Source organism: Ursus maritimus, unplaced genomic scaffold (genome assembly GCF_017311325.1).
Source record: "Ursus maritimus isolate PB19 unplaced genomic scaffold, ASM1731132v1 scaffold_26, whole genome shotgun sequence".
Lineage (NCBI taxonomy): Eukaryota > Metazoa > Chordata > Mammalia > Carnivora > Ursidae > Ursus > Ursus maritimus.
The window spans coordinates 41,754,874-41,780,015 of NW_024425119.1; the positions used below are offsets into that span (position 1 = coordinate 41,754,874).

At 49.0% G+C, this 25,142-nt stretch overlaps 1 protein-coding gene across 9 annotated transcripts in view; it reads left to right on the forward strand.

Moving 5' to 3' along the window:
- The window catches only part of SCN8A (sodium voltage-gated channel alpha subunit 8), a 115,788-nt gene that overhangs the window by 81,299 nt on the left and 9,347 nt on the right, over positions 1–25,142 (forward strand). For 7 of the 9 annotated variants that reach the window (XM_040642476.1, XM_040642473.1, XM_040642480.1 and 4 more), the window contains 10 exons: positions 2,039–2,509; positions 3,040–3,157; positions 3,687–3,841; positions 6,908–7,081; positions 12,279–12,401; positions 18,213–18,497; positions 20,342–20,395; positions 20,858–20,995; positions 22,001–22,105; positions 24,713–24,983. In XM_040642476.1, coding sequence (XP_040498410.1) covers positions 2,039–2,509; positions 3,040–3,157; positions 3,687–3,841; positions 6,908–7,081; positions 12,279–12,401; positions 18,213–18,497; positions 20,342–20,395; positions 20,858–20,995; positions 22,001–22,105; positions 24,713–24,983 — 1,894 coding nt within the window. The remainder of the gene's footprint in view (positions 1–2,038; positions 2,510–3,039; positions 3,158–3,686; positions 3,842–6,907; positions 7,082–12,278; positions 12,402–18,212; positions 18,498–20,341; positions 20,396–20,857; positions 20,996–22,000; positions 22,106–24,712; positions 24,984–25,142) is intronic. The other 2 variants (XM_040642477.1, XM_040642478.1) reach the window with 1 other exon arrangement.

The window sequence follows — 25,142 nt, forward strand, 5'->3', positions numbered from 1 at the left end:
TGTTGTCGGATTGTCCTATGTGTTATAGAATGTTTAGCAGCATTCCTGGCCTCTACCTTTCACGGGCCAGTAACCCCCCCTCAAGTCGTGACAACCAAAAATGTCTCCAGATGTTGCCAGCTGTCCCCTAGGAGGCAAAATTGCCCTCCGTTGAGAACCACCGATCTAAACCGATGGAGGGTTTTTATCTAACTTGTATAAATGGCAGGTGCTTTACTCTGATCTGTCTGCCTGCTGTCTTCTGCCTCTGTATGTAGAATATTCACCAACAGAGATTTTGACGCCATGATTCTCCAAGTGTTGTCAAAGGACTGGCAGCAATGAGATCATTTCAGGGTATGTTAGAAATGTAGAATCTTAGGCCTCACCCCAGAACTACTGAATCTGCATTTTAACAGAACCCCCAGGTGATTGACATGCGCACTAAAGTTTAAGAAGTACTTATCTTTCAGATCAGGTCCAATACAACTTGCAAGTCTAGAGCAAGGGGGGCTGGAAAAAGGCAAACCCAGGTGACCTCCTGTGAGCCCCCTCCAACTCACCCCCATCTTACCAACCATATTCCTTTGTAATTCTACAAATGGTCCAAATAATTTGCATACATATAGTTCATTTATTGTTTCCATCACTCCCACTCTACCCATACTATTACCTCCACCTAAAATGTATTGCTTGCTCTTCTTCAGAAGTGTGACAAAGTAAGGGCCAGTGGTAATCAAGAAGTGAACACCTCTCCCAATTTGTAAAGTAAGTCTTAATAAAAATAAATTAATCTTATTGTCCAACGTGGCAAAATAGACTAGTAAAACAGAAATAATAAAGCTTGCGTCTGATGGCTGGACACTTAGGTATACAACAGAACCCAACAATCACCATCACCATCTTGTTAAACTATTTTATTTTATAAACGTTAGGAAAACAAAGGAAATTAATTCTTAAGATGACACGAACCATATTTCAGTTCTACTTTCTTGATTTGTTGTAGGAAAGCATGGCTCTCCAAGCCCAGTTGTTTTCCCATGTAGGTTCTCCGGGACATCCACTGCTCATGAACACATGGCATCTGTTTCTTCTTCAATCCTCCCAATAAGCTGTCTCCATCTTTTTCTTCTGTTTGGGGGGAGGAATTTTTTTCCAAAATGGATACAGTTTTTGCTTTTTCTGATTGTAAGACAAGTAATATATTTGGGGGTACATACATATGTATGTAAAACTGTAAGAACCAAGAGAAGAGGTGCTAAATTTGTATTACAACCAAAACCAAACAAACTGCCCACTTGGTGGAAAAGAGTATGGAGGTTCCTCAAAATATTAAAAATAGAATGATCATATGATCCAGTATTTCCATTACTGTGTATTTACCCAAAGAAAACAAAAACAGTAATTAGGAAAGATATATGCTCCCCTATGTTTGCTGCAACAGTATTTACACTAGCCAAGATGTGGAACCACCCAAAGTGTCCATCCATAGGTGAATGGATGAAGAGCTGGGGGTATCTGTACGCAATGGAATATTATGCAGCCATAAAAAGAATGACATCTTGCCATTTGCAACAACATGGATGGATCTAAAGGGTATAAAGCTTAGTGAAATAAGTCAGAGAAAGACAAATACCATTTGATTTTACTCGTGTGGAATTTAAGAAACAAACGAGCAAAGATAAAAGAGACCAAAAAACCCCCAGACTCTTAAATACAGAGAACAAACTAAAGGTTACCAGAGGAGGAGGGGAGGATGGCTGAAAGAGACAAAGAGGATTGAGAGTATGCTTATTGTGATGAGAACTGAGTAATGTGTAGAATTGTTGAATATTGTGCAGCTGAAACTAATATAACACTGTATGTTAATTATACTTCAGTAAAAAAAAAATTTTTTAATGCCCACTTAAAACACTAAGTGGGTCAAACCAAACACAATAGAAACTCTTGTGCCTGTCACATAAGTCTGTGGGCTTCCAGGTTTCATCCTAGCTTAGTGGCTGACTTTACTTGATACCACCTACATTCACTCTCCTTCTTCCTAATGCCCCCGGTACAGGTGCTGAACCTGTTTCTGGCCTTGCTTCTGAGCTCCTTCAGTGCAGACAATCTGGCAGCCACGGACGACGATGGAGAAATGAACAACCTGCAAATCTCAGTCATCCGGATCAAGAAGGGGGTGGCTTGGGCCAAACTGAAAGTTCACGCCTTCATGCAGGCCCACTTCAAGCAGCGCGAGGCCGATGAAGTGAAGCCTCTGGACGAGCTGTATGAAAAGAAGGCCAACTGTATTGCCAACCACACTGGTGCAGACATCCACCGGAATGGTGACTTCCAGAAGAACGGCAATGGCACAACCAGTGGCATTGGCAGCAGCGTGGAGAAGTATATCATTGATGAGGACCACATGTCCTTCATCAACAATCCCAACTTGACCGTGCGCGTGCCCATTGCTGTAGGCGAGTCTGATTTTGAGAACCTCAACACAGAGGATGTTAGCAGCGAGTCGGATCCTGAAGGCAGCAAAGATGTAAGGTCCCAGTCTAGAACCCAACCTCAATTCTGTGTGGGAGCAAACGGGGCCCTGTCTGCTCTTGGGACTGGTTCAGCTGTGGGCTTGGTAGAGGATTGTGGAATAGCCAGCTAGGTTTGAGAGCCAACCCTTATACCCATTGTCATTCTAGACCTTCCCTAGGTGACCTAGTTTCCTGAGATGCTCCTAAATCTGTCTCCATTGCTTCTGGATCGTCTCAGTCAGAGGCTGGAGCAAACCCTCCAGTACTTTCCTGCCCTTAAGCTGAGCTGCAGCACTGAGATCCACCACCAGCCACATTTTGTTTAGGGTGACCTGTGAGCAGACATCATTGTGTTCTACCCAATCCTGACAAGTTGGCCCTCTGGTAATTGTTTGCACCTCTGGAACTGGATGATGATGAGTTTGTAGTAAGAGTTACAAAGAATGCTAGCTGGTCCCTCGTCCGTGCCCGAGATAGAGCAGTCAGCGTGCAGTGGGAGGATCGCTGCAGATGTTGTTGAGCTCCGTTTCCTTTGTGGTTCTAGAAACTGGATGATACTAGCTCCTCTGAAGGAAGCACCATCGATATCAAACCGGAAGTAGAAGAAGCCCCAGTGGAGCAGCCCGAGGAATACTTGGACCCGGACGCCTGCTTCACAGAAGGTGCCAGGGGCAAGGACAAGGGTGGGACTGCCGCCCTGGCACCACTCACGGGTTTCTGCTGGGGCCGGTGGTGGGCTGAGGCGGGGGGCTCCGTGGCCATCTTCAGGAGCTTTGTTCCCTACCTCATCATTTTGAGGGGAGTTGATATTGTTTCCCTTGTTTGGTTCCTACCTGTAGCAAGTTTCTGTTCTCAGACGTTTCTGTGTCCGTTTTCTCTTGGCATCAGCCTAAAACCTGCCATTAGCAAGGCCTGTTCTGTCGTGGCTGTGTCTGCCTCCTAACTACCCTTTTCTCCTCCCTCTCACTGCTTCTTTATAGGACATCTCCCCAACTCCAGAGGGCCTTGCCCTGGTAGCCTTGCAGCATAGCCCCAGCCCTGCCGGCCTCCATGTCTGAGTCAGACGTTGTGGTTCAGCGCTGTACTCCGGGCTGTGTGGTGGGGCAGCGCCTGGTGGGGCCTGGGAGAGCGAGGAGAGGGCAGGTCTGGGCGGGCTCCCTCGGGCTGACCCGCCTCTCCCGCTGGTGCCAGGTTGTGTGCAGCGATTCAAATGCTGCCAGGTGAACATCGAAGAAGGGCTGGGCAAGTCCTGGTGGATCCTGAGGAAGACCTGCTTCCTCATCGTCGAGCACAACTGGTTTGAGACCTTCATCATTTTCATGATTCTGCTCAGCAGCGGTGCCCTGGTGAGTCCAGGGGAGAGGACGGGGAGGGATGGGCTGGGAAGGCTTTGCGGGGACTAGTGGGAGAGACCAGAGGGGGCCCAAGGCCAGTTTCTCTGAGAGCACAGGTGGCCGCGGCCCCGAGGATAATGGTCTGCCTAAGTGCTTTGGGCTGCTGTTTTGAGCCTTTAGGATTAGAATCCACTTATCCACATCTTGATCTTCCTTACACTCAGCATGACCCTTCTCACGTCTGAGACCCCTTTCTATCAGGAGGAGAGCACAAATTAATTATCTTCACTGCTTAGTGTGCCCCATTCTAAGCAACTTCCTAAAATGAACTTCCCTTTCTCACCTAATACCCCAAATATCTTGTTCTTTACTTTTCACTTGCCCCAAATAGGAGAGAGGTTGGCTTCCCCTACCCACCATCTCCCCTCACACCCTAACTGGTTGGGAGAACCCGTGGCATTAGCAAATACTTAGAGAGCCAGGTCTCTGGTGTAAAGGTTGTTCATATTCACAGAGTCGTAAGTACTTAATCATTGATCAGTGAGGCACAGGGGACACCGAACACGCAGCCTCCTCCCCTGCTGGAACTAATTATCTGGGCATTTGCTTTCATTTTAGCTGGCTTGTAACTGAGGGGACCTGGACATAGCCAGGGGTGAGGGAGCTGTTCCCCAGTTGGATAGATTTGAGGACAGGAGGGACTTAGAGGTGCTGCACATTTTCCTTGTTCAAGTTAAGGGAAAGCTGGAGAATGCAGAATTTTCGAAATGCTTTTAAAGAAAGCAGGCACACTCATGTAGAGATGGAACCAAAGCCTAATCTGGATGCAGAAAATAGCAAGAGAGAAGCCCCAAATTTAGTGTTAAGGATCCTGACAGTGATTTGAGAAGTTTCTCACCAACTGGTGAGGTAGGCGAATCAGAGAAGCTGAAATGGAGGCAGTAGGTGGCAAAGAAGAGTCCATGGGGAGTGGGGGACACGAGGGGGGGATTATGCAGGAAAGCGGCTGGACAAATGCAGGAGGCTGGAGAGTTGGCTTGGTAGCCTGGATCTGAGCGAGGGGGAGTCACTATCCTGCCTGCCCTGGGCCTTTATTGCCTCCACAGGCATTCCCCCAGTTCTCACTGAGGTGCGGTGCAGGCCCCTGAGAGAGGACAGCACAGTCTCTGCCCTCGAGACAAGGGAGGGCCGGACTCAGGCCAGCGCGGGGAGGAAGGTGTTTTGTGACTGGCGATCTAGTAAACAGAAACCCAGAATTAAGAGAACACACCTCATCTTCTGGCTCTTCTCTTTCTCGTCGCCACAAAAAATAAAAGCAGCAGTGAAACAAAAGTTTTTAACTTTCTTTACTGCTCACCTTTGACAGTTTTTCTTTATTGTAGACGAATAAGACGGGGGTACTTGGCTCAGTACATGAAGACCCTGTGCGATTAGCAGGCGTGAGACCTAAGAATGGCGAAGCGAAGGGGCGCCTGGGTGGCGCAGTTGGTTGAGCGCTGACTCTTGATTTAGGCTCAGGTCATGATCTCAGGGTTGTGGGATCAAACCCTGTGTTCGGCTCAGTGGGGAGTCTGCTTGAGATTCTCTCTCTCCCTCTGCGCCTCACCCCTACTCTCTGCTCACTCCAGGTCTCTCTCCCCCCCCACCAAAAAAAAAAAAAAAGAATAGCAAAGTGAAGCCATAGCTGACATGTCAGAGAGATGCCGAGAATGGGGTTATGACGGGACTCAGAGGGCGGGGCTGGAGCCGCCAGTGGGGGGAGCTCAGTCTTGGGCATCTCACATGTATTGGATGACAGAATGAATCTCTCCAAAGGGAGGTAAGGGGAAACTTGACACGGAAGCTGTTGAGTTTTTCACTGAGAAAAGGGGGTTTATTTGTACCAAGACCCAGAGAAGGACTATGGACCCATGACCTCTCCCCACCTGCCCAGTGATGGACCTGGAGCACCTGATGTCCGTGTGCCTCCATGTTGGAAATGTGTCTGTCGGCAGCCTGCTCTTGTCCTTCCTTCCAGAACTGTCCGGAGCAGGACCTCCCGTTGCAGGACACAGGACTTTTGTTCCACCTGCAGTTTTCTCTCCCTCCGCAGCCCCGCCCCCCAGTCGTGGGAATGCTCGTCCCTTCACGGTAGGGAGTGACCTCCTTCAGGAATTCCAGAGAGAAAGTCGGACTAAGATTTTCTTCACCTGAGTGTCTCCGAGCCCTGTGACCCTCCCCCTGTATCTGTGGCGGGGGCTGAAGGGAGAAGAGATTTTATGGTATAAACATAGAGTGCTGTCAAGGACACGCAGAGGCTGGAACCCTCGTACACTGCCGGAGGGAGTCTAGCATGGTGCGGCCACTTTGGAGAGCCGTTTGGTGGTGCATCAAAGTTACCATGTGGGCCGGCAGTTCCCCTCCTGGGCATTAGACCCTAGAGAAGTGAAGACGTGGCCGTGTAAAAAAGAGTGCGTGAATGTTCAGAGAGGCGCTATTGCCAATAGCCAGAGCGTAGGCGCACGAACGCCCGTCGGTGAGGAAGGTAAGCAGACTGCGGTACAGCCACGCACTGGAGTCTTACTCATCCGCCGAGAGAGAGGCCGCGCTGCTGCGGGTGCAGCGCGCACGAACTCGGAAAACCGCGCGCAGGGAGAGAAGGCAGTCACCGGGGACCGCATAGCGCTGGTTCCTTCGTACGAAATGTCCAGAATGGGCAAATCGGAAGACGGAAAGGAGCATAGTGGTTGCCTGGGACTCGTGGGAGGCAGGGAGGCCACAGGGTGGCAGCTAGAAGGTGGGGGGCTTCTTTCTGGGTTGGATGAAGAGGTTTCCAAACCTGATCGTGTGACGGACGCACACCTCCTGACCACGCTGAAAGCTTTCGCGCTGTACACTTGAAACGCTGAATCAGAGGGTATATGGATTGTATCTCAGTAAAAGTTTTTTTAAGAAGCCACGTGCAGCAGGGGCTGGGGACAGAGGGACAGGAAGGCGAGCCGAGGCCCGCCGCAGGGGGAGGAGCTGCCGAGGGGTGGCGACCTTCCCGGTTGCCTGCCTCCCTGCGGGCACGTTCGGCAGCCGCTGCTTCTCTTTCAGGCCTTCGAGGACATCTACATCGAGCAGAGAAAGACCATCCGCACCATCCTGGAGTACGCGGACAAGGTCTTCACCTACATCTTCATCCTGGAGATGCTGCTCAAGTGGACGGCGTACGGCTTCGTCAAGTTCTTCACCAACGCCTGGTGCTGGCTGGACTTCCTCATCGTGGCTGTACGTGTCCCGCTTTCTACTTCCCACCCCTCGCAGTAGCAAAGCAAAAGCAGCATGTCCCTTCCTCTAATGGCCAGAGTCGCCTGGGGGGCCAGGATGTCGGACAAGATGTAGGTGTAGTTTTGGGTAGAGCTCCCGTCGGAGCGCTCCGATCTTAACTTTGGGAGAGAGAGCTCTGAGGTCCCTCCATTTGCTCTAGGGATTCACCAGGCAGCTCTGTGCTCTGGTGGTTTGGCCTAGAAGAGTCAGAGATTAGGAATGGGAAGTGGAATTGTTGGTGCCAACCCCCCTTGTTATGAGGCTGGGAACAAGAAGGTTCTTGCCCCACACCAGCAGGGTGTCCTCTTTCTGGTGCCAGGAGAGGGGTGAGGTGGGTGCTGCTGGGGTACAGGTGTGGGGGGCGGATCTTGGTAGGCTCTCTCCGCTGACTGTTCCTGTGGACACTTCCAGCAACTCAAGGCTTCATACCAGACTCCTCTGAACAAGTCGGTCTACCCAGAAGAGGTGGTGTTCACACCGAAATAACCCCCCCCCCATTGCCATTTCCACAATGGTGGTCAAACTTAAGAGAATCCTTTTTTCCTCCAGGTTCCAAGACCATCTCCAGGGCTTGGTGGCCTCTGACCATCTGCAAGGCCTGAAGGCTTTACCTCCTGTGTTATTTTTCAGGGTGGCAGCTGGATCATCTCTGTTTCTCACCCCACCAGCCCCTGTTCCTTGTTGGCTTTTCTAACTGCGATGAATGCTGCTTGTTCTGTGTAATTGCTAAAGCTCTTTTCTTCTAGCCAAATCAGCATTGGGAGAAAGGGTGAATGGGAATTTCACGACCAGGGCCTACGGAGAATTCACGTCCTGCTGAGCGCTCCTGCTCAGCTATTTCCTGAGCGAATGGACTGTTCGGAGGCTGGGTGGGTACCTGTAGAACATAGGTTTCCTCAGCTGTGTAGTAACCTACCTAGAGAGGGCCTCTGGAAGCCTCTGTCAGATGACAGGAGCCCAGCACTCCGCACCAGCGATCCCTGCTCTGTCAATGCATTCCCGTTCTACACAGCGTCTGCGACTTCCAGCGTCCGTGGTTAATGACTCCTTCTGGGAGCTGTCACTCTGCTCCTATTTGCATTCCTTTTTCAGAAATCGGGCCTTTAGGAGGATGCCCAGATGAGGTGAGGAAGTCACCCTCTGCCCTTAAAGTGGAGCCAACAGGTACTGCCCCAGAGGGCGCCAACAGGAGCGCTGAAACCACTCCCTTCAGCAGCCGCCGCGCTCCCTGCTGACGGCAGGGCTCTGCTCCCACAGGCGGAAAGCTTGAGCTCGAAGAATTAAGGAATGGGCTTGGGGTCTGGCCCAGAGAACTAGAGGGACACTGGGCCAGACCTCTTCCTACAGAGCAGGACACCTGGTACCCACATAAGCTGAGAAAAGCATTGACCGTCCTGCATATCACCGTTTATTTAGCACACATTTTTATCACTTTTTATACTGGCTGGCAGAGAAATAGAAAGTATGAGACAGACATGTAGCCAGCAGTAATCCAGAAATTCCCCAGCTTGAGGGAGTTGCTGGATTCTTACATTGCCTCGAGCCCTGACAGCAGTTCCTAAGATCACCACTGTACCAGTCACTAGTCAACAAACAGAAATCAAATACCAGTCTCGGTGCAGAGCTGTCCCAGAAGCTGTAGGGGGTCACCAGGGGCGGGCAGGCATGGCCCCAGCTCCTCAGGCGCTCACACCAGCTTGCAGGACCACTCGGGCCTGATGCCAGCCTTGCAGTAATCCAGCATTCTGGGAACAGGGCTCTCCCGGGACCCTTCCATCTACCGACTTCTCTTGCACACTGCAGTGCCTTGAGTATCAGATATCTGTTGAGCGCCCACAAACAGGCCAAGCCTCCTGTCAGGAGTTGTGGGGGATACAGAGAGCAGAAGACATGGACAGTTCCCTCTAAGGGCCTGGAAAGATGAGACATGCATACAAATAATCACAGAATAAAGCAGCGTGCGCTGAGTGGGAGCAGCCCCAGTCCGTACTGGGGCTGCACTGTTTGCCACTCCTGAGTTGGGAGTGGAGAAGAAGGCTCAGCTGACACCTGCCCAGCCGGAGCCATCAGGGTTGTTGCTGTCTAGTGCCTCTGGCATCGTCGAATAGCCAGCATGTGTAAATTTCAGGTACTTTAGCACCGTCTCTGAGAGACTCCCTTCTTCCTGTCTCATCCCCCAGTGACTATGTGTCCAAATCTGTTATTTATCACCATGTTTGTTTCCCTAATGGATTCTCATTCCTCCGTGTTGCCCCTTAAAGCTGCTAAGAGGACTTTTTACAATCACGTGGATGATCCGGACAACTTCCAAGGTGAATTCTCTTTGCTTACAAGCCGCGTAATTCCCAAACAGAGACAGTGTTTCATTTTGCTCAGGTCCTTGGCTGCACTGGAGATCTTGTCCTGTAGAAGAATTTTGTCCTCTGTCCCCCAGGGAAATTTATCCCATCATAACCGGAGGTCAGCCAGCATACCGGTTCCAGGGACGGGAACTTTCAGAGACCACACATCCTGAATTCAGACTATTATAAACATTCTCCGTCTGAAAATGTTCACATCATTTGGGAAAAAGTCACCCAGTGTCTCCCTTTTTTTCCATTCCTGCAGCCATTGATACCCTGAATTTTTACTTCCCCTCAACTCCTTTCTTTTTTCCAGGTTTGATTCTTTCCTTAAAGTATACTTGCAGCGGTGGCCTGGTTACCTCCAGTGAAAGTTTAACATGGGGACTCAGAGGATTATGAGAGCGCCCTCAGCTGCTAAGCAGTAGCCCCCCTAGGACCCTTGCCGACCCTGGCTTGGGAGACCTTGGCTAGATTGATCAGCTGGGCAGCACGTTATCTTGGCACCAGTTAGAGCCAACCTCGGGATCGGCAACTGTACCTCCGTCCTTCTTCCCGCCTCAGGCCTCTTTGTTATCAGATTAACCCCCCCTCCCGAAGAGCTGGGGTCTCCCTGCTTTGTGTGGGGCCCGTCGTGCGTGGGGCCCGTCGCCCCTCAAAGCTTAGTGTTTTGTAGTCTTTAGCTGGCATAGGATGAGGCTGAGGGTATTTTGAACTCAGGCGCTTGGGCAGGATGGGGTGGCTCACCTTCAGATGTACCTGTGGAGGCCTCACTAAGACTCTGGCAACTGTAGTTTATTTGGGGGTAAGAGGTGGCTGTACTTGGCAGTAAGCAAAACGCACCTCCGTGTAGATTCTTACTGATGGTGACGAATGGAGGAAAAGTGATTGGGTGGTGCCACTGTGTGTCAGAAACCTTTTGAGACCCTTGTTTTAGACAAAAATTGAACTCTGAAGCATGTACCCTTCAATAATAGGGCAGGCTTTAATTCCAGATTTGCTTTGAATACTGCCTAGGACTCCAGGGAAGATACCTGCACTGAGGGATTATGAGTCCATGCACGGATAAAGGTTCACGCCCCTTTTAAAAATTGAAATCCTGGAGCCTGCTCATGGCTTTCCCTCACTAGGTCACGGACATTCTATGTCCACTCCTGTCAGTCCCGCTGCTTCATTATAAAAAGAAAAGAAATTCTTTTTAAAAAGGTTTTATACAGCTTAGAGATACAGAATCAAAGAAGGGAAGCCCTCAGCTAGAGCTAACAAGCAACAAATGAAACTGAGCTGTAGGTCGTTTCCTTTTCTCTCCTCTAAATTTGCCTCGAAATATCAGTTTAGGCCAAGCAGATCTGTAACCATCGCTTTCCAGGAGAGGGAACTTAATGATTGATGGGAACATCTTAACCTGTCCCAGAATTTGTGGTGCAGGGAGACTGCTCCAAGAAACCCGGAGCCCAGACATGTCAGGATTTGATCCGCTAACGGTAGTTTCCTTTGGTGGGAACTCTAGGCAGGCCTGTCAGGTCAGGCCCAGGCAGCCCTCGGTGTAGTTGGCCTCCAGTGTTACGGGACCACATGGTAACTGCTCGGAGAGCGCTGGTAGAACAAGGTGAGTTTGGCTCCGGAAGAGCAGGAAGGCATTTGACCACCACGACTCCAGGCCTGGAGACCTGCACGTTCTCCCCAGCAGGGCAATACAGTCAACTCCAGATTGTTCAGATACCGATAATCCTCTCGTGGGTTCTTTTACCTGCCGGTTGGGGAGGTGACCTGTCTGTGGAAGAAGGAGCTCTGGCCTGGAAATCAGGAGGGTGGGTCTCTATTTCTGGCTCCCCAACTGCCGGTGTGACACTGGGCAGATCCTTGTGTAAGGGTCTCAATGTGCCCATCAGGGAATAAAATTATTCTAAGAATCCTTCCAGCTGTTTTTCTAACCACGAGAGTAGAGGACGGTCCTGGAAAGGACAGACCTGAGGCCATTTAGTTTTGAGCCGTTCTGGAGAGAAAGAATGGGCATTATAAGAAGTATGGGTTCAGTGTTCAGACCCACCCGAGTTCTCACGAAGGAGTCACGGTTATAATTCAAAGACAGAAGGATTATTCGAGTTGAAGGGAGAGACGAAAGAACTGCTTAGGGGTGCTCTTGTGGAGCCAAAACTCTGTCTAGAAATTGCTTCCTTGGGTTCTGGCCTTCTCGGGAACGGCAAAGCCAGCTGTGGCGCTTACTGGGTACGTTTCCTTTGTCGATGTGGTAACCCATCACATTCTCCAGCAAATGGTTTCTTGTCAACCAGGAGCAAGAGAGCTTGTCCTTGTTGGAAATCCGTGGTGGACGAGCTGAGGAGGGGCGGCTGGTGTGGAGTGTGTGTATTTATCTGTATTCTTTTCCATAGGTACCATTAGATTTGTCTGGCTTAATTTAATGGCAACTTCTGGGAGCTGCAGAGGCTGTAAAGGGCGAGGGTAAGGTTTTTGTCATCTGTTCAGGCTCCTCTCCTTCCACTGGAACGTCCTCATTCCCCCTCTCCCTTCAGCCTCCTCCCTTTGCCAACCTGTATGTCTGTTCTGCCGCCTCCTCCCGATTTTCTCCTCCCCCTGTGTTTTTTCTTCTGCCTCTCAACCTCCTTTCCTTTCAGGTCGTTTGAGTCCAGCTTGAAGTAGGCAGCTGGTGTTACCCACTCTCCCCCTGGGGGGCCCAATCTGTGTAATCAGTGCTAGGGGCTTCATTCTAACACTCTGGAACCTCTTTTCTTGTTTTTCTTCGTTTTGTTTTGTTTCCTTTTTTGTTTTTGTTTTTCTCTTCTGTTTCCGTGTAGGTCTCTTTAGTCAGCCTTATAGCTAATGCCCTGGGCTACTCGGAACTAGGTGCCATAAAGTCCCTTAGGACCCTAAGAGCTTTGAGACCCTTAAGAGCCTTATCACGATTTGAAGGGATGAGGGTAAGATACTAAGAGCAGCTGATCCTTCTGCATGCCGATGGAAACTGTTTACGCATGCTAGAACCGATCACACGGTGGGAAGATCATTCAGACACGATCTGTGATGCAGCTGCTGATTTGATCCTCCACTCTCTGCCCCCGCACCTGCCCCGTGCGAGGGGGTCGCATCAAGCTGCCTCATCACATTAATATGGGCCCCACCCCAACAGCGTGCCATCGCAGAACATGTTGACGCTGGCTATTCTCATTTGGCCTGGCTTACCTGTAGCACTCGGGGCGGCTTTCTGGGCTGTTGATTTAATAGGGAGAATCACCAGGTGCAAAGAAGGGGAATTGTAACCCACAGACCCACTGAAAAGCAGCAGCCGCAGGCAGGGCAAGTACGGGCATCAGCCAGGTGGGGACTGTGGCCTGGCCGTCCCTGAGAACGCAGCTGAGAAGGGGCTGGAAGCCATGATGGCAGGCCTGGAATTGGGAATGGAGCCGAATTTGGCGTGGCCCTGGGAAAAGAAATGCTTTTCTTTCTGTTCTGATTCCTCTTATTGCACCTTGTTGTTCTCAGCCCAGTCCCGTAAGGACTGGCAGCCTCTGTCTGATAGCAAAGCTTTCCTCCTCACCACCCTCCCACCCACGCTCTGTGGTCCCCTATCCTGACACCGCCAAATACCAATCAGCTATGATGCCAGATGACTTCTCCGCTAGATCTCCTGAAATTTCTTGACACCTGCTATTCCTGCTTTGGTGATACTCCACCCAAATCCAGAGAGGGCAAGGTGCTGTCACCCTGCCAGCTTAGAAACGAGGCTCCCTCTTTTGGTGCCCTTTTTCTGTCTCTCTTGGTTAAAAAAACAAAAACAAAACAAAACTGCATGTGTGTGCATGTGCGTGTGCACACACAGAGACGTGCTACAAAGTCAATTTCCTAAAACCAAGTGGGCAACTGGCTTCTAGTGCTAATAGTTGTCCTGTGGTAATCAGAGAGGTCTGTTATACTTAAGGAGACCAAGAAAACTCATTTCCGTTCAGATGTTGAATACATGCAGGAGAGCAAACCAGAGGATATGTTTTTGAATGTGCAAACATCAGAATGTAGGAATAAAAGTTAAAGGGTTCCAGTGGTCCCCGGGAAGCCAGACTCACTGGAGCAAGTAGGTACCAGGACAGCACTGCGTCATCCATTCCTCCGCTGTGATCCGTGGCCACTGTTCCACGAAACTCCCCACGGTTGTACAGGAGGGTGAGAACCTCCCTGCGCCTCGGGAATTGTATTTTGTTAGTCCCTTCAGACAAATGCCTTGCGCCACCCATTGTGTCTCTCCCGTAGCACAGTCACGGTTGGGTTTACCGCATCTTTGCTTTCTGCAGCCCGCCCGAAACCGTCTGCAGGAAGGTCAGGGCCGCGGCAACACAGACTTCTTTCAACTTAAAAAACAAAGCAAAACTTGGGAGTCTAAGTCTTTCTCCCAGAGAGCAGAGAGATTTCAGAGCATGTGCGGGGAGGTCACTGTCAGGCGCAGGCTAGATGCAGGGGGAGAGCGTTTGCTGCAGAGGATGCCAGCTTGCGGTCCTGAGACGTGCTCTCCCCTCCCCCACCTTCCCACTTTTTTCAGAAAGGGCTAGTGAATTTGTTTCCTAAGTCCTATCAGTTCTGTGTAGAGCGTTGACAATCTGTGTTAGTGACTGAAACACTGAGGAGTCAGAGAAGGCCGTGGAAGATAGTACTGGGCCCACTGTAGCCGCCTCCGTAGCCTGTGCTCCTCCCCAGCTGGCGGCAGTGATCTGGGACCTCCTAAAGCCAGACTGGGAATACCTGAAGAAAGCCCAAGAAAAAATGCCCAACTGACACTTGCTACTAACCTTCTCCACCCAGATGCTCATTTCTGCCAGCCCTTGGCAGAAGTCGCCCCTGGTGACCAGCTGGGGCCAGTTTGCTCCTGAGGAAGTGATTTGAGTCATCTGGACTCACACACCTCTTCCCTTCAGCCCCTCCCCCTTTCCTCACCTTTCCTTGGACTCCCAGTTTCCATTCCCCAAAAACTTTTAGTTGCCAACCTTCAAGTAGGTTAGGGACCCAGAGGTCCAGAAGTGGTGATCAGAAAGTTTTCTTTGAAAAAGCATTAGAAAATGAAACCTCTACATCGAGGTTTTTTCAAATAAGATAATATGAGCGAAAACCAGTTCGACCCCAAAGCCAGGATTTCAAACAATGAGTGTTCAGTAAGGGAAGCTCTGGTAGAGGAGTGTTCCTTGGTTTGGTTGGCTCCGGTCAGCTAACAGCATTGACCACTTCCGGTTAGGCAGGGGAGAGGGCTCAGGACCCATTCCTGCCCTGTTTCCCAGCCCCCCTGTGGAAGAGTACCTAGCTGCAGGAAGCAAGATCGAATCTGCCTGAGCTAACAGTCAGCTTCCCAGCGATCAACAGGATTAACTATACACATTTTATTTGACTTTTATTTAACTATACACCTTTCCACGGGGCCATATGTGTTCCATTTTTTGGTTTGGATTCTTCTGTATGCCAACACTGAGCGATTACCCTTAGAAAATGTTCAATACGAGCTCTCCACAAACTGACCACCATCCATGCAGGCGGGCTCAACTGTCACTGTGCTGCTCCAGTGGTAGGCTTGGACCTCCGTTTGGGAGGGGACACATGGCCCTAGCCTGTCCTGGGACACTGACCTCAGATCGTCCTCTCTCCTTCCTCAAACCAAACACCAGAAAATTGAAACACTCATGCTATTGGCAAAGGAACGCCTAATGTAGTTCTTTGCTTTCCTCTCCTCCATAGTAGTCTTCATTTAAAGATTGTGCTGTGCTGTTACATTTTTGAGGGTTTATAATGCTATGAAGCATGCATGCCTTTTTGTTGATTGTCAGTACATGGTTGTCCATTAAAGCCATGTTCCCTCTGCCAGATATTAAAAGCTATTTGACAGATTTTATAGCATTTAATGAACAGTAATGTTCTAGGTATTATGAGAAGACAACAACGCTCTAAGAACTAGTATCCATTGGAATTTTTTCATCAGTTAAGTGAGGTTTGAAGCAATCATTAAGTATAAATGTCCATTGAAAAAAGCAACTTTCTAGATTGCTAGACCCAATCTTGGAGTAATATTTCTATACCTAGTTTTGAACAATGAATTTTATCATAACTAAAAGCAATGTAGAATAACTTGAGATTTATTAGGGACCAATTCACAAAGTGACTGCCTATGGAAACTCGAATTGCCATTTACACTCACCTATGTATAGTATGGGAGTTCAGGAAAGCATGGTTTCTTGCCCTTTGGTCGCTGAGCATATCAGCACGATGACTGTTATATATGGAGCACAGTTAAACAATTTTCATTATTCGCTAATGTCTACAGCCAGGAAGAATTATTAGTATATTTCATCACCTGTTTACTGTTTTATTCATAAAGCTAAGCTAAGAAGTTTTTCTTTGGTTATAATTAATCAAAAGTACATTTACATCGTATAAGTACATTGGATTTTATAGGATTTTTGTGTCCTACAGATCAGAGAACAAGGTTTGGTAAATACTTCTGCGTACTGATTCTTTTGATCAGATCTACGACTATAAAAGTGGGAAGAGGTCACTCAGTTAATTAGCCAATTATTCTTCCCTGCTATAAATATTACCCCATATTTAGCTGTCACATGTAACACTATGCAGGACAGGTCAGACTGGGTTAAGATAGAAGAGTTCCTAGAGGAGGAACTGAATTGACATAAACAGAAGCATTTCTAGGTTTCAAATCTTTTGGGGCCACTTGTGATGGTCTAATGGAAGGTCGTGACCTCTTACCTAAGCTCTGCTGCAAAACGCTGTCACATAGACTTGAGATTTTGAATCTTGATAATCTATTCTCTCATCGCCTGAGAAATGATTATTCCATTTGTGGTTCATCCTCCTTTTGCCTGTTCTCTTGCACATTTCGTTGCTTTCCGGTGCTCTGCCAAAGGGTGAGCAACTGTAGAATGAGGAGGCAAAATTCTAATCTGATCACCTGACAGACTTGGTAACATCAGTCAATCAATCAATCAATCATTCTCCAAAATAACATGGAGGATTTTCCAAATTTCAGATATTCTGGCTTTCCTCCCTCAAAGTAATGAACAGTTAAAGGATAATCATTTTACACTAATGACAGCACTATTAAATCTAGAAGAGATTTCTTGGTCTAAGAATTAAGAAATAACTACCTCTCAGTCTAAAGGCCTTCATATATGAATTGGGGAAACACAAAACTAGTATTTTAATCTAAAGAAGAGTGACTCCTTAGCAGAATATCATTGCCTTTTTTATATAGGACTGAACAGTTCTTCTCGGCCCTGTGTTCCGACCAGTGACATTGCAATCTAAGGCAAGAACAGAAGATAAGGAAAACCCGACCCCAAGTGGGGCTCAAACAGAGCCCAGAGCTGCCCCCTGGCGTTCCTTCCACAGCACAGCCCTGTGGGCCCTTCTGATGCTGTGCGTATTGGCAATGTGTCCTGCCTCTTGCCGGCACTGATGCCGGAACACGGTGATACTTCTCACCTCCTTCTAACAAAACATTAGAAAGCTGCGTTTACATCATTGTTTTTATTTTAACTCCATTTTAATTTTCCTAGGATATTAGAAAAAGGAAGACACATTCTTCCCATTTTAGGGTCACCTTTCTGGGCCTTAGCAGTCCCACTTAAGACAACAGCAAGTGAGAATCAGGGCAGAATGAACACCAGTCTTATTTTCTGTGCCCCTCCCCCGCCCCAAAAAACTATTTTTGTAAGCCCTTTGAACTCCTCTAGTGAAAATTCCCACCACAGTGGAAGTGTTGTCTAGCTACTCTCACCTGTAGTGTGAATCAAAACCAAAGTTAAAAACAACCCAACGACTTTGATTCCTGAAGGTTTTTTTTTTCCCTTTGCCTTTTTTTCATTCCTGAGTTTACCGCAGTCAGTGATTTTTAACATTATGCCGGTTTTGGGGTTTCAAGAGCAACGATCTAACCCAGAACTCTCCAGAAAACATAAGTCATTCCTATTTCTAATACATTGTGAAGAGTCGAGGCCAGCCCTGGATTGAGCAGAGAGACATCAATCAGCATTAGCCAAACAGGGGCAACTCTTAGATTTAGAAGCCTACAAAGTCAGAAAGGAAAAAAAACGAAAGGCTGAAGAAGAATAATGAACCTTGAGTGAAAAATACATCTGTTCAGATTTTATTTTATTCTGTTTGGTAGAGGGAATATAGCTTTTTTTTTTTTTCCTATTGAGCCTGCAAAATCTGCATGCTCAGCTATTGCCTGAAACAAGAAAACTGGCCTTGCATAAACGAGACTTTGTGTACCATTGACTGATTCCCTGCTAACCCCGAAGGGTAGTTCTCTGTGATTTTGAACAATCCTACCTTGTTTTGCAGAGGGGGAATGTCTGTTGAAAGGCGACTGGTGAGCTTGAAATCAGATTTCCCCCATGGGGGCGTATTTTATGAGTTGGCAAGGAGGGAGACTAAGAAATAATTTTTTCAGTCCCAGGTTGGAGCCTGGAAGAGAAGACCTAGGTCAACTGGGGCAGGGAAATTCGTGTTAGATGGAATAAATATTATGGAATTTACTAGTATTTCTCAAAATGTATTTTAGAGATTTAGAAAATGTTGGTCCTCCTTGTGGATCTGTCCAGCTACCCTCATTCCAAAAGGGACATAACGTTTTTGTAGTCCGAACAAGCCACACAGTGTCATTCCCCTCCTGGAAATCAAAAGAGTATGCTTGCCCGTACTTCCTGCCAACACTCAGCGACCTCCCCCTTCCAATGCAGGTGGTGGTGAATGCCTTGGTGGGCGCCATCCCCTCCATCATGAATGTGCTGCTGGTGTGTCTCATCTTCTGGCTGATTTTCAGCATCATGGGAGTTAACCTGTTTGCGGGAAAGTATCACTACTGCTTTAATGAGACTTCTGAAATCCGATTTGATATTGAAGATGTCAACAATAAAACTGAGTGTGAAAAGCTCATGGAGGGGAACAACACAGAGATCAGGTGGAAGAACGTGAAGATCAACTTTGACAACGTGGGGGCAGGCTACCTGGCGCTCCTGCAAGTGGTAAGCATCGCTGCTTCTGTCAGTCCTGCGAAGCTCAGCTGGCAGAGGTCGCATGCGGTTCCTTCTCATTCCTACATCCAGAATCAGGACGACGCCTGCTAGGTCGCAGAGAACAATGTCCTTTCCCAAACCAGTTCCAGGGAGACAGCTTTCCTGAGAATTTCTGAATTCTCCAAGACCTCCCTCAAAGGGGATCTCTCACTATGCTCAGGAGCAGAGTTCTGCTCAGCAGCCGATAGATTCCCGCAGCGTAAGAAAGTTGCAGAGAGATCACCTTCTCTCTCCAGGACAAAGCATGTATTTGAGGAGAAGGGGGGAGAAAAAGAAGAAGGAGGTAAGTGCATAGATACCACCCCCACCAAAAAAATGGGAATTTTGATTTAGCAGAATAATCCCCTCTAACAGCTACACTAAGTTAACAAAAGAGAAGAATATGGCCGTGCTAGGATGCCGCCACTCACGTCCGCCCGCCCCCAGAGAAAGGTCTCAGATTAACGTAGCGCAGTAAGAAGGGGTTTAGTTATGTCGCATACCGTCGCGTCTAGTTTTCTCTTCCACTCTCACCAATTTTTTGGACCATTTGACGAGACAGGATGATGCACTGGAAGCTCCTAGGCTTTGGAGTCAGACAGTTGTAGGTTTGAGCCGCACTCTGATGTTTATTGCATCTGTAACCCTGGACAAAGTACTCTACTTCCCGAAGTCTGTTTCTTCGTCTGTTAAATGTCGGGAATAATACCTTGCACTGTTGTTAAGAAGATTCACGGTAATTTATTAAAATGTCTTAGAACAATGCCTGGCACATAGCAGTGCTTAACTAATGGTATTTTGCTATTAGGTATTTTTGTTCCTATTACAACTGTGCCTGCGTCCTATAGTCGTTGGGAGGATTGAATGCCGTAACGCAGGGGAAGCTCGCAACTTGACCTTACAGATAGTAAGCACTTACCGTTAGCTAGTATTAGGAGGCAAAGTGAATAGAATGAACTGTATCCTACTTCAGAGCCTTTTGTTGTTTTATCCCAGTTGGAGAAATTGGACCCGCAAATTAAATCTGAGTTGGAGCAGCTCCAGGAGACCAGTGCACATCAATCAGCCAGTTAGATGTTGAATTCAGAGGCCCCGCCTTGCACGGGGTGCTGTGCTTGGCGCTACGAGGCCATCTGATGAATAAAGAGCCACCCGTGCCCTGAAAAAAAAACTTTGGATCTGGTTGAATAAAGAAAACAAATGGGACAAAAAGAAAACAGAGGACACTGAATTGCTAACCTCCTTTGTTTCCAAAGTCAGGCGAGTATAGGAGATGGAAGAAGAGCGCAGTTAGGAAGGGCTGCCTGGGATGGAGTCAGGCTTGCCGTTGCCATAGGCTGAATGCGGGTGGTAGGGGGAGGAAAGTTCTGGCCTTGTTTTGTTTTGTTTTTTAACTGCAACTTAGAAATTTTCAGACGCCCGTTGCTTATCTAACACCATTGTAAAAAATGACTCGTCAGTGGTAGGCTAAGTTCTCAGTACCCTCAGTAGATTCCTGCCGCTCGTTCATAAATACGAGTTTGCCCCGGCTTCGGGCAACCTTCTCAGGCCCATTTGAAGATCTCTTGTGAGAGTATAGATCCAGTTACCATTGTCAACATGTTTCTCTGCCAAACTTTGATGTTATTTTTAGGGACTTAGACAAAGCTCCCTCGGGACCCGTGCTAACTAACAGAAAATTCTATGTCCATATGAGGCCGTGCCCCAACTGTCTCGTGTTCGCGCTGAGCCTGAGCCTGGCGCCTGAGCCCCCTGCCCAGACTCGCACCCAACCCCCTCACGGGCACAGGCTAATGACGGACTCTGTTTGCCAGGCAACCTTCAAAGGCTGGATGGACATCATGTATGCAGCTGTGGACTCCCGCAAGGTAAGGACAAGCCTGGCGAAACCGCAACCTTCCTAACATTCTTAGATGGCTAGAAGCAAGCAGCATGGCGGCACTGATCAGGAAAGGGGGTTAGGACGCGTATTGCCTGTTCGATCGATTATGGCTCCCGTTCCTCCTCTCAGTGAGTCCTCCCTCTCTTACCTGGGCTCCGGGTCATCGGGCCGTTGGTTTTCACCTGGGCCCAGCGGAGCGTCTCCTCCTCGGCGCAGGGGCAGACGTGTGGCTCTGAGCTGACAGCCCTCCCCTCCCCCTGCCCCGCCATTCGCATTCTCCGCCCGAGTGGAGGCGGCCAGGGCCTGCCAGGGTGGAGGAGGAGCCGGGCCCGGAGAACTAGGGCTGCCGTTCCGGTGGGCAGTCACGGCTGGTGGCGACGGCGCGTCAGAATGGCCCGCGAATCCACGCGAGGAGCTGATTGTCCTTGTCTCTCCTGCCCTCCGACAGCCTGACGAGCAGCCTAAGTACGAGGACAACATCTACATGTACATCTACTTCGTCATCTTCATCATCTTCGGCTCCTTCTTCACCCTGAACCTGTTCATTGGTGTCATCATCGATAACTTCAATCAACAAAAGAAAAAGATAGGTCTCCTCCCCTCAGCGCCAGCGGCCAGAGCGCAGCTCAGATGGGAGGCGCTGCTGTCCCTGTCTCTAGAAAGAAAATGCCTCTCTCTCTAAAATCCACAGTATCCCCTCACTGCGGCCCTGGCCCCACTCTACATTAGCGCCCCCCAACTCCTTCTGTGCGGGGCTGGCTTGCACAGTATGTGGTTTACCACATTTCCTAGGCCACACTAACAATTTCCTAGTACCAACCGTACTAGCAATTCTTGAGGCCTTTGCTGGGTTTGGCATCCCGCCAGGGGGAGGCAGGGTCAGAGAGGGTCTAGCGACGGGTGAAAAGGAAAGCAGCAGTTGAATAACTGTAGCAAGAGGTAGAAAGTGTCTAGACTTGTCATTACCGCTGGGAATCCCGGGGCGCCACTAGCAAACTGGGACTTGAGAGACATCCTTGGAAAGTTCACTTCCTCACTCCTTCCAGATGGTTAAGAATTTTTCCCAAACAAACTGAAGCACTCACTTGTCATCCATTTTAGAAGTCAAGTCTGTGTCAAGGAGCTCCCCGTGTTGTTTTCTTGCGCCAGGATTCTGAATTTTTAATACTGTTGGAAATAAATGGGCCAATAACCAGGACTTGAAAATCCTTTTGTTTAAAAAATGTTTTTCTTTAGAATTTTGTCAGGAAAGCAGGTCCAAAAAAATGTGTGAACCAGTGAGCTGCAACTGTCCTCAGCATCTCTGCTCTCCAGTGTTCCCTTCCCTGAGGGCCCACAGTGGGGTAGTCCCTTTCCTTTGTGCCTAGCCCCTGGCAGACCTCAGGAATGCCAAGCTGAAGACAAAGGCTGGTGTTTCTTTGAATTAGAATAGTTGTCCCAGGTCTACCTCATTATGGGGCAACTATTAGCTAAACTGACCTCTGGAAAGGTAAGGGGGTCAGTCCCCCCTCAGTTCCTTGGGTTGAACCTTAGGTCCAAACCATAGGATGTGAGAGCCTATTGTAATTGCTTGTTCTCTTTCTTCCTTTACTTTGGAGGTCAGGACATCTTCATGACCGAAGAGCAGAAGAAGTACTACAATGCCATGAAAAAACTGGGCTCAAAGAAACCACAGAAACCCATTCCCCGCCCCCTGGTGAGTGCAGGCTGAGGGCAGAGTGAGACCCCCTGTGGTGAAGACACTGGTAAGGTTATTGCTAAGGAAAGAAAGGGACAAGTGACGGGCTGCCTGTGCCCTCTGGTCCTCTCCTAGCCACCCCGTTCAGAGGATCTGGGGAGACAGCAGAACAGGGACTAAGGTAGGGGATGGCTTTTATATTTGTGCTTGACCTTTCCTCTGAGACTTCCTTGGGCAGCAGTGGGGAATCAGCCTGTTATAACCACATTGGCTCTGGCACTGGTGGAAAGATGTTTTAAGAGACCACTAAAAATGAACAGAGGAAAGTGAAAATGAAAGCTGGTCCCTTTCCTACCAGTGCAAGATAGGATGTGGCCACTGTCTTCTCAGCTCTCTACCCAGCAAGTAAGTCTTTGCAAGATAAGACAGTACCCTGGCTGTTTGTGGGAGTAGAAGAGAGTGAAAGTAGGAGTCTGATGTCCTGATTTCTCTCTCGAACTGGGCCTTTTGTAACACAGATTTGGGCCCTGGGCTTTTGCTTTGCTCTTCTGTTGGTGCTTGCCCTCTCACTTCCGAGGAGGTGCTCTGCTCCTGAAGCCGTCCACCCAGCGGAGGGGACGTGACCCCCAGGCTCCAAGTTCCGCTTTCTGTAACTTTCCTTGAAAGTAACTTTTTCTTTAAAAACAGCAAAACTCTTAAAATAAAAGCTCACCTGGCAGTCTAATTTGTAAAAATAAAAGTAGAGCTACCTTGACTCAAGAGTAGGAGTCCTCGAGCATTTTCCCTACTTGGTGCCACCCCCTGGGCCTGGCATACCCGCCTCACCAACTTCTGAGGGGAAGGAAGGCCTCAGGCCCCGCAGAACAGTTGGAAAGCCGGCAAGTGAAAGTGGTCCTCAAAGTAAGCACCAGCTTGAGTGCCTAGGTTCTTTCACAATACATAAATAAATAAAAAATCAGAGAGCTCCTAAGAACGAGAATGTTTTGGGTATTTCCTTGATGTTAGTGCTTCCATTTTTTGATGGAAACAAGACTAAAGAGAATGGAGAGGGTTAACATTTCTGAAGTTCTGTTCAGTCCTTTACCCATAGGAACCTGAGTGTATTTTCTTCTATTCTAAATATAAAACCTGAACGTGGCAGGAAACATTAATAAAAAGTGATCAGCACTCATTCAGCAAACAGTTAAAGATCTCCTGCTATGTTCCAGGCGCTAGGCCCAAAGTGATGGACACAATTCAGACACTGTTGTCAAGGTTGCTTAGAACGCAGGGGGTAGAGATAATAAATAAGCAAACCACCGCTATACAATGGGGAGTGTTGTGAGAAAAAACAACTAGAGGGCCTGACAGAAAATATGGAGGCTTGGGGCAGGGAATCTACTTCAATAGAGCAGTCAGAGAAAGCCTCACTTGAGGGTCTACTTGGGTAGACAAGAAGGAGCCAGAATGCTGGGGGAGGAGATCCTAGAAAAGCAAATGAGGTTGTAAAAGCAGAAAGCATCGTGTTGCCAGGTGGTGATGGGCTAGAGGAAGGGGTATGAGATGAGCTGGGTTAGACCATGCGAGACATCTCTAAGCCAGGCTAGCAATAAGAATTTTGTTGCAAGCCCAATGAGAAACTGTTGAAAGGTTTTAAGTAGAAGCGGGATGTAATCCATTTATGTTTTTAAATAATCACACTCGCTACTGTGTGGAGACTACACTGGATGCAGGCAAGAGAGGAAGCAGGGACAGTAGGTAAGAGACTCTTCCAGAAGTCAGGATAGAAGATGGCAGTGCTTGGGCTAGAGGAGGGCCAACAGAAGCGGGAAGAAGTGGGTGAATTCAGGAGAATCAGTAGGACCTGCAGTGCCTGCGGTGGGCGACAAGGGAGAGGAAAGTGACAAGCGTGACCCTCACGTTTCTGGCTTGGAGACTGGGTGGATGATTGAGACGGGGAGGAGCGGGTTGGGTGAGAGGCAGGGGAAGGACTTGGTAGGTTGAGATGCTTATGAATCAACAAGGAGAGATGTTGAGAAAGCAACACAGGAATTCAGAGGAAAGAACTTGAGAAACTGAAGTACACGGATGCTATGTATGCGGTAGGAATAGATGAGCTCTCCTGGGGACACAGTGTGGAGAGAGGAGACGCGGGCAGGGCAGACATGGCCGGCAAGAGGCCGAACAGGAGCAGTGGGCGAGGCCGGAAGACGTCCAGACGCGTGTGATGGCATAGATGTGAAAGAGAAGAGCGGCCGTGTCAGAAAACTCTTGGGGACGTAGCACTGGTGTCGGGGTCCGCCCGTGCTCCCGACATTCTGCCAGAGCAGCAGCACAGAGCCGGCCAGGGTTACAGAAAAGAAAGGCGATGGCGGGGGCGCCTGGGTGGCTAGGTGGGTTGAGCGTCTGCCTTCAGCTCGGGTCATGATCTCAGGGTCCTGGGATCGAGTCCCACATCGGGCTCCCTGCTCGGTGGGGAGCCTGCTTCTTCCTCCCCTGTTCCCCCTGCTTGTGCTCTCTCTGTCAAATAAATACATAAAATCTTTAAAAACAAACAAAGAAAGAAAGGCGATGGCAACGTCCACGGTCCGCTCAGCCGGGCTCTCACGAACGCTCTTGTGTCTTTCCTCCCCCTCCCGCCCCCAGAACAAGATCCAAGGTATCATCTTTGATTTTGTCACTCAACAAGCCTTCGATATCGTCATCATGATGCTCATCTGCCTTAACATGGTGACGATGATGGTGGAGACAGACACGCAAAGCAAGCAGATGGAGAACATCCTCTACTGGATCAACCTGGTCTTCGTCATCTTCTTCACCTGCGAGTGTGTGCTCAAGATGTTTGCTTTGAGGCACTACTACTTCACCATCGGCTGGAACATCTTTGACTTCGTGGTGGTCATCCTCTCCATTGTGGGTAAGTGGGACGGGCGGGGAGGACGCAGGGCTCCGGACTGGCCCTGAGCGCGGGGCTCCCGGGAGAGCGGCCAGTCCCACGGCTGCGCAGCGCCGGCCCGGGACTCTCGCGGCGGAAGCCCGGGACTCTCGCGGCGGAAGCCCGGGACTCTCGCGGCGG